This window comes from Adiantum capillus-veneris, chromosome 26 (assembly GCF_014529385.1).
Source record: "Adiantum capillus-veneris isolate H3 chromosome 26, ASM1452938v2, whole genome shotgun sequence".
In the NCBI taxonomy this organism is placed as follows: domain Eukaryota; kingdom Viridiplantae; phylum Streptophyta; class Polypodiopsida; order Polypodiales; family Pteridaceae; genus Adiantum; species Adiantum capillus-veneris.
The window spans coordinates 29,942,508-29,956,826 of NC_140956.1; the positions used below are offsets into that span (position 1 = coordinate 29,942,508).

At 42.1% G+C, this 14,319-nt stretch overlaps 1 protein-coding gene across 1 annotated transcript; it reads right to left on the reverse strand.

The window, feature by feature from the left end:
• Positions 1–8,185: 8,185 nt before the first annotated feature.
• On the reverse strand, positions 8,186–14,084 carry LOC147423189 (uncharacterized). Its single transcript, XM_086502085.1, has one exon. It carries the CDS (start codon positions 13,972–13,974, stop codon positions 13,423–13,425), a length of 552 nt encoding a protein of 183 aa, XP_086358211.1. The 5' UTR covers positions 13,975–14,084; the 3' UTR covers positions 8,186–13,422.
• Between the last annotated feature and the right edge of the window lie 235 nt (positions 14,085–14,319).

The following is a 14,319-nucleotide window of genomic DNA, read 5'->3' on the forward strand; positions in this document are numbered from 1 at the left end:
GTCTGGGAATGGGGTGGAACATGGATCCGATCCATGGCCCCCACCTCAATTTGCAAATTTGAGTGGTGCAAAATGATGCTGAGAAAAGCATCTATCGACAATCATAGTTTAAAAGAAAATTGCTCAATATGGATTGCAATCCATGACCCCCAACTTGCCCAAATAAAAAAATTGTGATACAGTTAGTTTGAAAATGCCTTGGGGAGTGTGCCTTGCAAATTTGGTGTCAAATGAACATGAGAACCACCAAAAATCAAGTAAAGTTGGGATTTCAATCACCAAATGGTCATTTTGACCCACAGATGGAAAAATTGATCCAAACCTAGAAAAAAGTGCATCAATAAGTTAAGGAACATAGCAAGAAAATACCATTAAAGTTTTGTCTATTTGGGTTCAAAACATGGATCGAGATCCATGACCCCCCGATGCATATTTTGTCAAAATTGGTTGTAAAGTATGTGTATAGGCAAGAAATTGTGCAATGTGCCAAGAATTCAGTTCTTATTCATGTAAACTGCTTCATTTCTCAAAGTAGAGTGTTAGAGACTAGAATTGCATTTTTTAGCAAAGTGCAAAGTCAAGAGTACATGTGCACTTATGGTAACTCAAGAAAAGCCTGAATATGCCTAGAAAGTGGGCCAATTTTTTCAAGGAAACTAGGGCAATTAAAGAGACTCCAATTGGGACAGAAATCCACATACAGCTAGGATTTGGGCACTACTCCAACCCCAAATCATTAGAAGAGAAAACTCCCAAATAGATTGGTCATCATCAAGGATCAAAGAGTTACCAACCAAAACCAAATATGGCAAAGTCGGACCAAATTGGGCCATAACTTGGGAAATTGGGAATACTTGAGAGAAACTGGTCCAAATTTGAAAATAACTTCACCAGTGTGTTAGGATATGCTATAAGAACAGGTACCCCCAGTTTCACCCCAAAAGGATGCCGAACATGGATCACGATCCATGATCCCTTGTGAGCTTTCCAAAACAAGTCATGTCATCAAGCCCCAAATGCCAAGAATGACCAAACCCTATAGTTTCAAGTCATTTTAACTTCAAATCCCTTGCAAAAATTCCAAAATTCTCTAAGTCTAAGAAAATTTCCAAAAAGTGGCATAAATTCCAACCAATTGAAGGAGTATGAGTGGAACTGTGACGCGAGAGAGAGTGCGAGAAGAAGAGCACGACGATATGGTGAACTCGCTCTACTGTAATGTGTAGAGCATAGTGAGTTCTTATTAGGTTTTTACAAAAGAATATGTGTGCATACTTGGCGGCCCACCCACTTACCTGGGTGACCACATTGGGCTTTATACCCCAACAACCTCCCACTTAAAGTCCAATGTGGTACTTTAAGTGTCAGAGAAGCTACTATACAAGCTAATATACAAGAGATGTAGAGAAGTGATGTACTACCCTACACCTAACTGCTTGCGAAAATGCGCAAAGCTCTCTGAGGGAAGTCCTTTTGTAAGTAGATCAGCAGGATTTTCTGTGGTGTGAACTTTGACAAGCTGAATTTGCTTATCCTCGAGCATTTCCCTGATGAAATGATACTTCACATCCACATGCTTTGTCTTTGAGTGATAAACTGGATTGCGAGCCAGTTGTATAGCACTCTGACTATCACAATATAACACGGGCATCTCTTCTTTGATTCCCAAATCTGTTACTAGTCGATTAAGACAAATTGATTCTTTGCATGCCTCTGATGCTGCAACATATTCAGCCTCTGTAGTAGACTGAGTAACACAATCTTGTAATCTAGAACGCCATGATACTGCTCCACCAGCCAATGTAAAGACATACCCTGACGTAGACCTTCGGTTGTCTAAGTCACCTGCATAATCCGAGTCTGTAAAACCCTTTAAACTTAGCTCCTGACTCCCATAGCATATACGCATACTCTTTGTAGCTTTCAGGTATCTCAATATTCCTTTCACTGCCTCCCACTATTTCTTGCCTGGGTTTGACATGTATCGACTTACTACTCCCACTGCAAATGCAATGTCTGGGCGAGTAGCAATCATTGCATACATCAAACTACCCACTATAGAAGCATATGGAATCTTATCCATTTCAGCCCGTTCTTCCTCAGACACAGGACAATCTTGTTTGCTAAGTTTCACATATGGTGGCAATGGAACACTCAATGCCTTTTGCTTCTCCATATTGAAACGTTGCAAAACCTTGTCAATATACTCTGTTTGAGATAACGAGATCAACTTCTTTGATCTGTCTTTCTCAATGCGCATACCAAGTATATGACTTGCCTCACCCATGTCTTTCATGTCAAACGATTTTTCCATCTTTGACTTCAAAGCTGAAATTTCTTCCAAGTGCTTGCCAGCAATCAACATGTCATCCACATACAAAATAAGGATCAGCCAACTGCCATCCTTAGCCTTCTTTGTATATAGACAGTGATCGAACTCACTACGCTTGTAGCCTTGAGAAAGCATAAACTTGTGGAATTTATTGTACCATGCCCTCGGTGATTGTTTTAAGCCATAAAGACTCTTTAACAAACTGGCATACCAAATCTTCCTTGCCTTTCTCAAAAAACCCTTCTAGCTGCTGCATGTAAATTTCCACATCTAAATCACCATGCAAGAACGCTGTCTTGACATCCATTTGGTGCAACACCAAATCTAATATGGCAACCAATGCAAGAAAGCATCTCAATGTAGTCATCTTGACCACCAGAGAGAAGACTTCATCAAAGTCAATGCCTTGTTCTTGCTTAAAGCCCTTGGCAACAAGCCTTGCTTTGTACTTTGGCTGACTATCATGAGCGGTGATCTTATACCTGTAAACCCATTTACAAGGTAGAGCCTTTTTGCATTGTGGTAATTTAACTAGCTTCCATGTTCGGTTTTTATGCAGAGCTGTCATCTCTGACTGCATGCCAATTGCCAATTCCCGGAGTCCTTCATTTGCACTGCTTCCTTGTAACATGAAGGCTCATTGCAATCAGTCAACATGACATAGTTCATAGATGGAACAAACCGATCAGGAGGTCGCGTGATACGTCCAGATCTACGCAAAATAGGTGGCTCAGGCTCAGCCACAACCTGTGGTTCCAATCTATCCTGTCCTTGCTCCTGTTGAGCCATGACATTTTGTCTTGCACGTGCAGGTCCATCTTCTTAGAAGACAACTCTTCTAATCTCCTCAACCCTCTCTGGTTTAGAATGATATTTGGATTCATTAAAGTGAACATCATTGCTGCGGATAACCTTTTTGGATTCGGGATCCCAAAGTCTGTACCCCATCACCAGAATTACCATAGCCTAGAAAGATGCACTTTCTACTCTTTGGCTCAAGTTTGTTCCTAAATTCCTTTGGAACGTGAGTATATGCCTCACAGCCAAAGACTCTGCGATGCTTGTATTAGGGCATTTTGCCTGACCATACCATCTCTGGCATTGAATCCTTCTTCAAAACCTTGCTAGGAGATCTATTTATAAGATGAACAGCTGTTGATACAGCTTCAGCCCAAAACCCATTTGGCAGCTTTGCATTAGACAACATACTTCTGACCTTCTCTTGTATGGTCCTATTCATCCTCTCAGCAACACCATTTTGAGGAGGATTGTAAGGAGCAGTAAGTTCACGTTTTATATCTTTTGACTCACAAAAGTCCTGAAAGGCCTTTGAAACATATTCTCCACCATTGTCAGTGCGTAAGCATTTAAGCTTCTTGCCACTCTGATTCTCCACAAGTGTTACAAATGTTTTGAAAACACTAAACGCTTCATCCTTGTGCTTGAGAAAGTAAACCCATACTTTCCTCGAGTAATCATCTATAAATGTCATAAAGTAAGAAGCTCCCCCTAGAGATAGGTTAGGCATAGGTCCACACAAATCACTATGAACAAGTGCCAACTGTGTATCTCTTCTACTGCTTCTATGCTTATGTGGCTGCTGTGTTTGCTTACCATACAGACAATGTTCACAGAATTCAAAATCATTAAATGAAAAGCCAGGAAAATAACTAGAACGAGACAAGATTTCCATTCCCTTCTTGGACATATGTCCTAACCGGCTATGCCACAAAGAAACGTTCGGCTGCTCGGTTACATTGATTACATTTTTAGAGACATTTGATACATAAATCATGTAAAGTCCTCCAAAATTTACTCCATGTGCTACTGTCATCGAACCCTTGGATATCTTCCACATGTTTTGTCCAAAAGTGGTGACGTAGCCAGCATCATCAAGTAAACCTGTGCTGATCAAGCTCTTTGTAATTGTAGGAACATGTCTCACATTCTTTAGCGTGAAAGAAGAGCCATTCTGAAACTTCAATTGAACATCTCCAACACCTAAGATCTCACATGTCTTCCCATTGCCTAGCCAAACATGATCTTTAGTGGTCACATAAGAGGTAAACCACTCCTTGTTTGGAGACACATGAAGTGATGCCCCTGAGTCTATAATCTAGTCACTCAGTGCATTTCCATCAGATGCTGTAAGAAGAGCTGAGTCCATTGTATTCTTCAAGAAGTAGATGTCTCCTGACACTAGACTGTCATCTTCTGCAACAGTGTTTGTCACATTTATTTCTTGAATCTTCACTGAGGACTTGTTCTTCTCACCATGGTCTTCAGCTTTCTCTTTGCCTTTTTCTGCTTTCCATTCTCTGCAGTCTCTTTTCATGTGACCCTTCTTGCCACAATGGTAGCATTCTATGTCACTCTTGCCTTTAGCACTGCAGGACTTGCTACGAGACTGATTCCTCTTTTCACCTTTGTACTTTTCTTTGGTCCTTCCCCTGACAACTAAGGATGTTCCTTTGCCTTTGTCCATTGTCTTTCTATTGGTTTCTTCAGTAAGCAGACTTCCGTCTACACCTGCTATGTTCAAACCATCTGGAGGTGCAGAATTACTCAAAGCTGTGCGAAAAGTGTCCCAACTTTCCGGCAATGTGATCAACAGGAACATAGCTCTAATAGGTTCATCAAACTTGACACCTTGAGCTGACAACTGACTGTAGATGGTGTTGAATTCATTCAGATGATTGGACATAGGTGTCCCTTCTTTCATCTTCAAGTCAACAAGCTTCTTAAGCCAATATACCTGTGAAGCTGCACTCTGCTTGTCATAAAGATCACTCAGCTTTGTCCATGCTTCATAAGCCGACATCTCGTCTGCTACATTGAAGTAAATGCTTTCTGCCAAAGTTAGAATAATGGTAGAAAGTGCCAATTCATCCATTTCGCTCCATTCATCTTCGTCCATATCTTGTGGTTTTATCCCCTTGAGCTTTATAGGTTTTATCTGCTTCTTTTGTACCAACACGTGCCAAATATGCTTCTTCCACAATGGGAAATTGGTTCCATCCAGATTCTTGATATTGTAAAGAGCAGTGTCTTGTGATCCAGCCATAGCTACGCTTCACAGTAGTTTACTTTCCTGGGAAAAATTCAGCAGAGGTTCCTCTGTAAACTGACCTCTGAACCAATATCAACCTGTCAAATGAACCAAGAAATCTTCAGATTCTGCAGAAATTTTGGCAGAGTCTCCTTTGTAAAATGGCTTTGGTGTACTAAAAAACAGACCAAAAAACAGCTCAAAAAACACTGTCTCTCTGACACTGTAAGCTGCGGGTAAACCTGTCCTGCACCTGTACTGTCTCTCACTGTCCTGTCACTGTCCTATAAGCATAGACTGCGACAATGCCTCAACGGCAGTAAAGCAAAGATGCAATCGCAACTGTCTAACTCACAGTCAATACATCCTAGCTGCCTATCTAAGGGTGCTTGAGGGATCGCTCCAAGACCTGTATCACCGAAAGGATCTCAACATTCGAGAATCCCCCAGCTCAATAAAACCTCACTCGACCATCAAAAAAGGCTGCAGTAAATCTGACAATACATAGACTTCCCACAAAATCATACATCCACAAATTTCCCACTATATTCTGTAACCGCTGCGGCAGTTGTTTGCTGCGTGACTCATAGCCAGCAAACCCTCAATAGACATACATCATCTCTGACAATACATCCCATGTGGAAGTATCTGCAATGTCAGGATGAAATCTGGAATATCAAGCAGCAAACACAAGCTACCTGATGAACTAGTGGATGTTGCCTACAATCAGTGTGTAGATGCGCCCGTGTCGTATGTGACACGTCTCCAAGAACTGTGATCCGTCCTTCGATGTGTAGACAGCCACAAATCAACATTCTGGGAGTGCCGATATCCTCAGCACTTGCAATCGTAGGCCGAAACCCCAAATTTGCAGAGTCGGATCTGCACCTGCTGAGACCACGTAGTCGAAAATGGCCTGCGGAGCCTGCGGAGAACTTTGTAAAAGCCGAACAGTGACTGAGATGACCTCAGAATGAAATTCTGAGAACACCAAGCCATTCGAGCTCTCCCACAAGATTTGGGGCCGTGTCTTCGCTTGCCGAATCTCACTCCAATCTGAGCAGGTGACTCTGGGTACCTGCAAATGCTGCCCCTAGCCTCGATTGGAGCTCTAATACCAGTTGAAGGAGTACGAGCGGAAGTGTGACGCGAGAGAGAGTGCGAGAAGAAGAGCACAACGATATGGTGAACTCGCTCTACTGTAATGTGTAGAGCATAGTGAGTTCTTATTAGGTTTTTACAAAAGAATATGTGTACGTACCTGGCGGCCCGCCCACTTACCTGGGTGACCACATTGGGCTTTATACCCCAACACCAATGATCCAAATTCATAAATAAGTGAACCATAGCATCCCCAAGGCATGCTTTATCAGATGGTACCACCAGAATTCCAATACGTGTTCCAATATGGATCGCAATCCATGACCCCCAGAGCCAAATCTGGCTTGTAACCACATGACCTAGGGCCTATAAATGCAGTGGTGAATGTTGGTCAAGTTTGGATTTGTTTTGATTAAGCTATGCTCATTTTTATTTCATGTTCAAGTTTTCTTTTTTGTGACTTTCTCAACAAATTGTTGGCCAAATTCTAGAGCTAATTGAATGATTTTTTGATGACAAAATGCCACGCAGACGACCAAAAAAAGCAGTGGGAGGCTCCCCCCTACCAGCTGGTGGAGATCTCATCGAATGAAAATTCTCACATCTTGGAGGAGGAGCTAGCAAAAATCCCAGCCAACATCTTTATTGAGAGATTTCAAGTAGCAGATAGCACGAAGGTCCAAATGACCATATTTCCCAAAGAGCTTTGGACTTTGCACTAGCAAAGAGAAGTCGTCAAGGGGTCTAGATGTTTATAGATAGACACATTTTTTAGATTGTCGCCATGGGGTACAGACTCTTAGAGAGCCCACAAGCCGATGAGCTCTATCCAGCACAATGGCGAGGCTATACTAACCAATAAGGATGGGGAGACAATTACGGTTCGGATCACCACTAATCTTATCAATCAAGAATTCCACCTACCTTTCGAAAATCACAACTTGTTGCTCAAAACAAAGGCCATAGACAACGTCAAAGCATTCATGAAGTAGTAAGACCATAAGTTCACCTACAAGGACTTGGTATATTCAGAAACAGAGCTGCCATTTTGGTTGATCTCTCGGCATCTCAAATTACAGAATCCGCCAAGGTATATAGAGCTGAACTTGCACATTGCAGTAGTCATGGCAATGTGGCTTTCTGAACAAAGAGTGGTCCGATGTGACTTGGGGAACTACATCCTTGAGATTTTGGTTAAAGCAAACATGAAGAGCAATGAAAAAAACAAAAGATACATGAACGCAGGGCTAGTGCTTACAAGATAGATTATCAATCCCTCGGAATGATCAACCAACTACCATCGGCCAACTCTCAGATTGATGTTTTGCACAAGTCAAAGCATGTTGTCCGAACGGTAGCAGGTCCTTCATCAGCACCTAGCTCCATACAAACAAGAGGACAGAGCTCTAGAAAGTAGGCATCACAGATAGTGAAGAGACAGAGATGGATTTAGAGCTCAATGGTGAGGTGAAGATAAGAAAGAACCTTCCGAGTTTCAAACCACAACAAATGAAGAGGACGAGGATGAAGAAGAGGATGTTACCATGTGAACAAGATCTGAGCACTCTAGTATTGTGTGATACTCAGACTCTCAAACTTGCAGTGAGCATGATGTGCATAGTAGTTGATGGGACTCTTGTCCATTGCCCCAATGCCAAGGAGAGAGAGAGAGAGAGAGAGAGAGAGAGAGAGAGAGAGAGAGATGTAATTATCATCCACGGAGGTCGAATATGACCTATGAGACCAAAACAAAACATTACATCCGTTCTTGTGGGGTGGAGGCGTTAGACACATATCAGTTAGGGGCTGAGGGTCCATTAAAGGGGAAGGAAAAGGGTGGAGGCGTTAGACACATATCAATTAGGGGCTGAGGGTCCATTAAAGGGGAAGGAAAAAGTGTAGTAACAAGATCAAAATCAAAACCTAAGCGGTGTCAGGTGGAGGGGGAGCTGGCTTGGGAGTTTGAAACTGCTATGAATGATGGCTTTACCACCACGGTAGACTGTCCATTTACCTCGCTTATGAGCTTCATGCATCTTCTTAAGCTCGTTTGCTTTATGCTTGAGTTGGTTTGTAGTCAATTCCTCGGCAATCCAAAGCTTTGTCCCCTTGAGGTGGTAGGATTGGCGTAGCAGCCTTGTCCGTTCTTATTTGCTTTTGAAAGTGCTCGAATGCATTGGCCATGTGGTACACGCCTATGCGTGTCGTCGATCCAAGAGACAATGTCGGGTTCGATGTTGATTGGTTAAAGAGTGTCATTGAGCTTGGTGATGGCTTCTTCAAGGGTGTCCTCCTCGGTGCACCATGGTGAGGAGAGTCCTCCAATTCTAATCTTGAGGGCAAGGGATTCTTGTAGGTGGCATTCTTATAAAGCTGCTTGAATTTCACTGTCGATCTTCTTATGTGATGCTTCTTTGGCTTCTTGCTGAGCTGTCTTGACACTCTCATTGAGAGAAGCTTCGACTTCATGTTTTTCTGCGAGTAGAGTTTCATTCTTCTTTGCCGCATCCTCGAGCTTACCGAAGCGTTCTTTAAGTGTAGCATTCTCCAAAACAAGTGCTTGGATCCGAGTCTCTAGGGCCGTGATCCTCGCGTCCTGGTGAGCGGCGGGATCCTTTCTGGGTGCAACTGCCACAACAAGAAAACCGTTGCGTGTGATGGGGGTAGGCGTGTTGAAGGAAGACATGACTCGAGTGGACCTTGACTGTAAAAAAACCCTTGAAGCTTGGCTGTGTGCAAACCTGTGGGACACTGTCCTTGCGGCTTTTCAAATAGAAGAATCTCTCAATGCAAAGCTGTGGGACACTGCCACAATGACTACTCAGTAGCTCGGTTGGTGCGGATGTTTGATCAAAATTTCATAGGACTGTAGCTCATTTGATTCGCACATACACTTGTGCATGTGAGGCCGCCGTTTTAAGGATTGAACTCAGATGGAAGGTGGCTCACCACTCCAGGAAATGCGTGGAAAGAAAGAATGTGCAGAAGATCATCTGTAGGTTGTTGTGGCAGCTGATGTGTTTCCAAAGTCCACTACTCGCTCAGCTTGTCGTGAGTAATGGTGGAGCTGCAGCGCTTGTGGAAAATGTGACAGAAACCTGGTATTCTGACTGAGGGCATATTGAAATTTGTGGTGGTGCAACTAGCAAAGGTGTTGCCGAACGACGCAGATGCGCCGGGCAGCGAGTTGAAAGAGCACATTGACAAGATACTATCACGTCGAGCTCGTGCATTACTTCTCCCCCGGCCACTCAAAAACCCTACTTCACACACAGAGAGAGAGAGAGAGAGAGAGAGAGAGAGAGAGAGAGAGGATTGTGCAAGGGAGGGAGGACACAGGAGAAAGAATGGAAAAAAGAGAGAAGAGTGAGAAAGAAACATGGAGTAAAAGGAGGGAGAAAGCTAGAGACATATGTAGTGTGAGTGGTGCAGGTTAAGAAGAGAGAGAGAGAGAGAGAGAGGGAGAGAGGGAAGATGTCAGTGAGAAAGAGAAGTGGAGGCAGGGGAAGGGCGAGAGTAAGAGAGTAGTGGTAGATGAATAGGGAGGATGAGAGGGGGTAGGCGAAGATGGTGACAAAGGAGGCAAAGAGAAGGAGAGGGTGGAGGAGAAGAGTGGGTGGCTTTGGTGGCGAAGGAGGTAAGCAACAATGGTGCATTAGCCATCCAAAAAATAAAGCTCGCTCCATATTCTAACTCACAAGATCACAATCCTTGAATGTAACATTTGCAAATATGAAGGAGCCACTACTATATGCTTTATTTTGTTTGTTCTGAACACATTCCTAAGGATGCATATGTTTTTGGTTTTCTCTTTATAGGTTGTGAATGAATGGTTGTTTTCTATATAAGGGAGCACTACCAAATGCTTCATTAGGGTTGTGTCCCCGACCCACCCTCGAGGATGACCATGCTTTTGGTTCTCTTGTTTGGATATGAATGAGTAATCAAAGGCACGTCGGCTTGTTCATTTCTTAGTTGTGTATTCACTAGTCTAGAGATGTACTGAAGAGATGAACTTTATCAAGTTTCAAATGGTTGTCAAATATGATCACATGTGCATCAAGTAATGCCTAAACGAGCCTCTTATTTGTGTGACATGGACATAAGGATAAACTTTTTCTAGTGAGGCACATACCTCTCCACCTAGGTATGTACTTGAAAAGTGGTGCTCTTTTAGGTGGCTATAGCTTCCAAGCCGGCCCCTTTCAAATGAATGTGCTACGAAAGCACTCCGAGGTTTATGCATGCATTAACAAATAGAGAATAAAATGACAATACCATCGAGATGGATATTGCTTTGGAAAGTTTGTATGCCAAATCCTATGGTCACATGTATGCACACACCATATCCTCGCTTAGTGTACTATATGGTGGGGAATTTTCTTTGCATGTTTTGTCTTAATAGGCAAGGATGTAGAATTTGTGAACTAACCTAATCTCCCATAAATCAAGACTCTTGTTTGATTTATAAAGCTTGTGCCATGGTAGGGGCATACACAAAGAAGTTTAGGAACCATGAAGCATGCATATTTAACTTCTTTTATCACATGATATGCCAAGAAGACTAGGCTGAGAAGTCCATTTATGGAGGTCTGGAACGAATCAGATGTTAGCGCATAGTGCATAGTAGATAAGGATGATAATCCTAGCCTTGTGATCCAGTGGATCTAGCTAAATATGGCAGTAAAATCAAATAATCCTTGCTAGCTTTTTGCATAGGGCAACACACCATGCTCATTGGTCCAAAAAGGACCGACAAAGTGACCTTGCATCACAACCCTCTTTATGAACTTGATATAGAGATCATTTTTGGCTTGGTATTGAAATCTAGAAGAAGAAAGAGAAACAAAACCAACAGAATAAACATATGTATATATAGCACATTTGACGAGGAGAAAAAACATATGTATATGTAGCTATACATTTTGCCAATTCTATAGAGCATTTCTTTCGTTGTCACATTTAAATTGGTAAGGTATTTTGACTCATCTTTTATATATTGTTCTTTATTCAAATAGATCAAATTCCCAATGGAAGAAGTTTTGCTTTGACTACATAACTCCAATTTTATTTTAGAAACGTGATGGTGGAAAATACATTGTAATAAGAACTGCAAGTTAATTAAGTAAGGCTAGTAAGGATGGTCATCCCCCCCGATGTATTTTTTCCTGGAAACCCAAGGCAAAGGATATGACAAGGCTCTCTGTAACCTTTTAAGTGTTAAGCAATTCAAGCTCAATTGAGCATTTTGTCTTAAAAAAAAAAAGAATGAGTCTACTTGATAATTACAATTGTATGCCAATACTCGTTGATTCCCAAGTGGTAGATGGTTTTCTCAAAAAAAAAGAGGAAATGATATAAAATTAGAACTAAAACAAGTAGCTATGGCAAGTGCATTGTCAACACAGTGATACATCAACGCCTAACATATTAAGGCAATAAAAAGAACTACATAAATTTACAAGAAAAAATTAAACACTTTTAGAATTGGCACCCATTTGGATTTTTATTGGGTTATCGGTAGGTGTGGTCAATTTTGTGGGGGTCCATAAATTCTCTTGGAGATCTTGTGAGTCCTCACTACTGAGTGCTCAAAAATCAAGGAATCACTTGTTTGACACACATTTCAAAAATGTGCCTCGTCGAACCTAAAAGTTTAAAAGACCTAAGTTTTGTAAGTAAGCTCATAATCGCAAGCTCACAAAATTAACACACTCGTCGTGTGCACCCCGCACCCCTACATGATTGTTTTCTGAATGCCACCCTTTCGTTTCTCAATGCCTCTGATCAAATTCTCAATAGTCATAACGAGTGGTACTAAACACGTGATGTATCAAACGACTTGCTTTGTTTAATTGGTGTTTTGAAGCTTGATCAAGTGGTTAACATAGATGCATAATTATAAGCACATCATGAGACGGCAGCAACTTGTATAAGAGCAATAGACTTTAAGGTTTATAAAAAAACTATCTATAATCTTGTTGAGGTAGCAAACTTAAGAGAATTGTACAAGCTTTAGCCCTATATCATTAGAGAGTGCTAACTAAAAATTAAGCAAACTGGACCAGTCAACCCCTACGTCTTAATCCACCTTCCAAAAACTAAGATAGACAAATTGCACTACAATCCTAGTTTTCTATTTGTAATCTAATGAAGCATTTGAGCCACAGTAGCAATGCCCTTGTTAAAGCCTCGGACATTATTAGCATCAACAAGCGCTTAATGAAGGACGCTAAAATCTTCATAGCATAATTGAGGAGAGTAGCTTCTTGCAGTCATAAGAGTAAGGATTACCTCATTGTATTTTGCCCTCCTTAGCTTATAGTGCCATGTACAATCCCCCTCTTGTAATCTTTTGGCTTTCTTATTCATGAAGAAACGCATTTTTATGGTAAGAAGAGAACATGGCATCAAAAACTATTTTGAGTATGCAAACATATTATATATGAACCACATGTTGAAGAAAGAGCCTTTGACTTTTGTTTATGGCACTATCTATGCACTCATCTATAGAGCCAGTGCGACTCTTTGTTAAAAAAAAAAATCCAAACATACATTTATCCCTTTTATATATTCTACATAGGACATCTCTCCGAAAAAAACGTGGCATTTTTTGCGAATTTACACTATTTGCCATGTAGCTTGAAGCAAATTTTTATCTTCTTATTCTCTTCTCAACCAACTAAATCGACTTATGAATCAGCTCAAGGATGAATTGAGGATCACTTTTCTCAAACTATAAGATCCACTCATACTTCCTAGCTATGGTGATTAACATACTTAACATGACACGAGTAATAATTAACATGACACGAGTGGGATGATTAACCATGGCGTCCCCCAATCTATCAAGCTCAAGGAGCAGAATACTTACGCAGAAGAGAGTCGCGATGAGTGAGGACCATGCTACAAAGCTTGTCAAGGGACTGCCACACCTCACTCACATCAGCTCCATCGAAATAGTTGATCCAGACCCATCATCATCTGCATGCACAAGCACCTTAATTCCCACAAAGTAGATGATGAGTCCGACAGCCAGCACCAGGCAGAGCATCACAGCAACACGGCCGCATGTGCTCACTCCCGCCACACCCAGCGCGCCCACGCTCTGGAAATTGGCCACGACGCTTCCAGCCTCTACATTTCCCCCATACGTGCTCATCATGGCCGCTGCCCTCGACCCTGCAGCTATGCCTTGCGATCTGAACCCTAGCGCCCACACTATACACACCGCCATCGCATCCAAAGCCACCATTATCCCAACCACGGATGCAACCGCTGCAAATCCTATCCCTATATAGAAGGGCCATGTGATGGTGCCCTCTTGCAGCTTCCGCGCCAGCTTTGTGTGCAAAATTGACTCCTGCTTACCCGCAATCTCCTCCTGAACGCTCCATTCTCTGGCCGATGCTAAAGCGCCCTGCACGCTGTACATCAGCATCATCATCATTGTCGTTAACCGTGCCGCCGCACCTATCCCTGCACCTGCCATCGCCGGGGCACTACGAGCTTCAGACTTCTGTCTATACTGACGGACTTTAACCCTAACCTTTTACAATGCCGTTGGTGAGGTCAGGGTAAAGTAACCAACTAAGTGTAGACAGCTCAAAACGCCCAGCAAGTGATTTACAGCTACCAAAACATCAAAGCACTAATACCAATCAATAAAGCTGAAATGATTCAATATGTGACAACGATTTCAAAAAAAGAAAGAAAGAAGCGAATCAGTGACGATACTGCATAGGGAAAAAAAAAAGAGAAGAAGAAGAGGGAGGGGAAAGAAGGAACAGGAGGCGTAGGCAAATACATTGCAAGAGGGTGAGGCGGGGACGAAGCA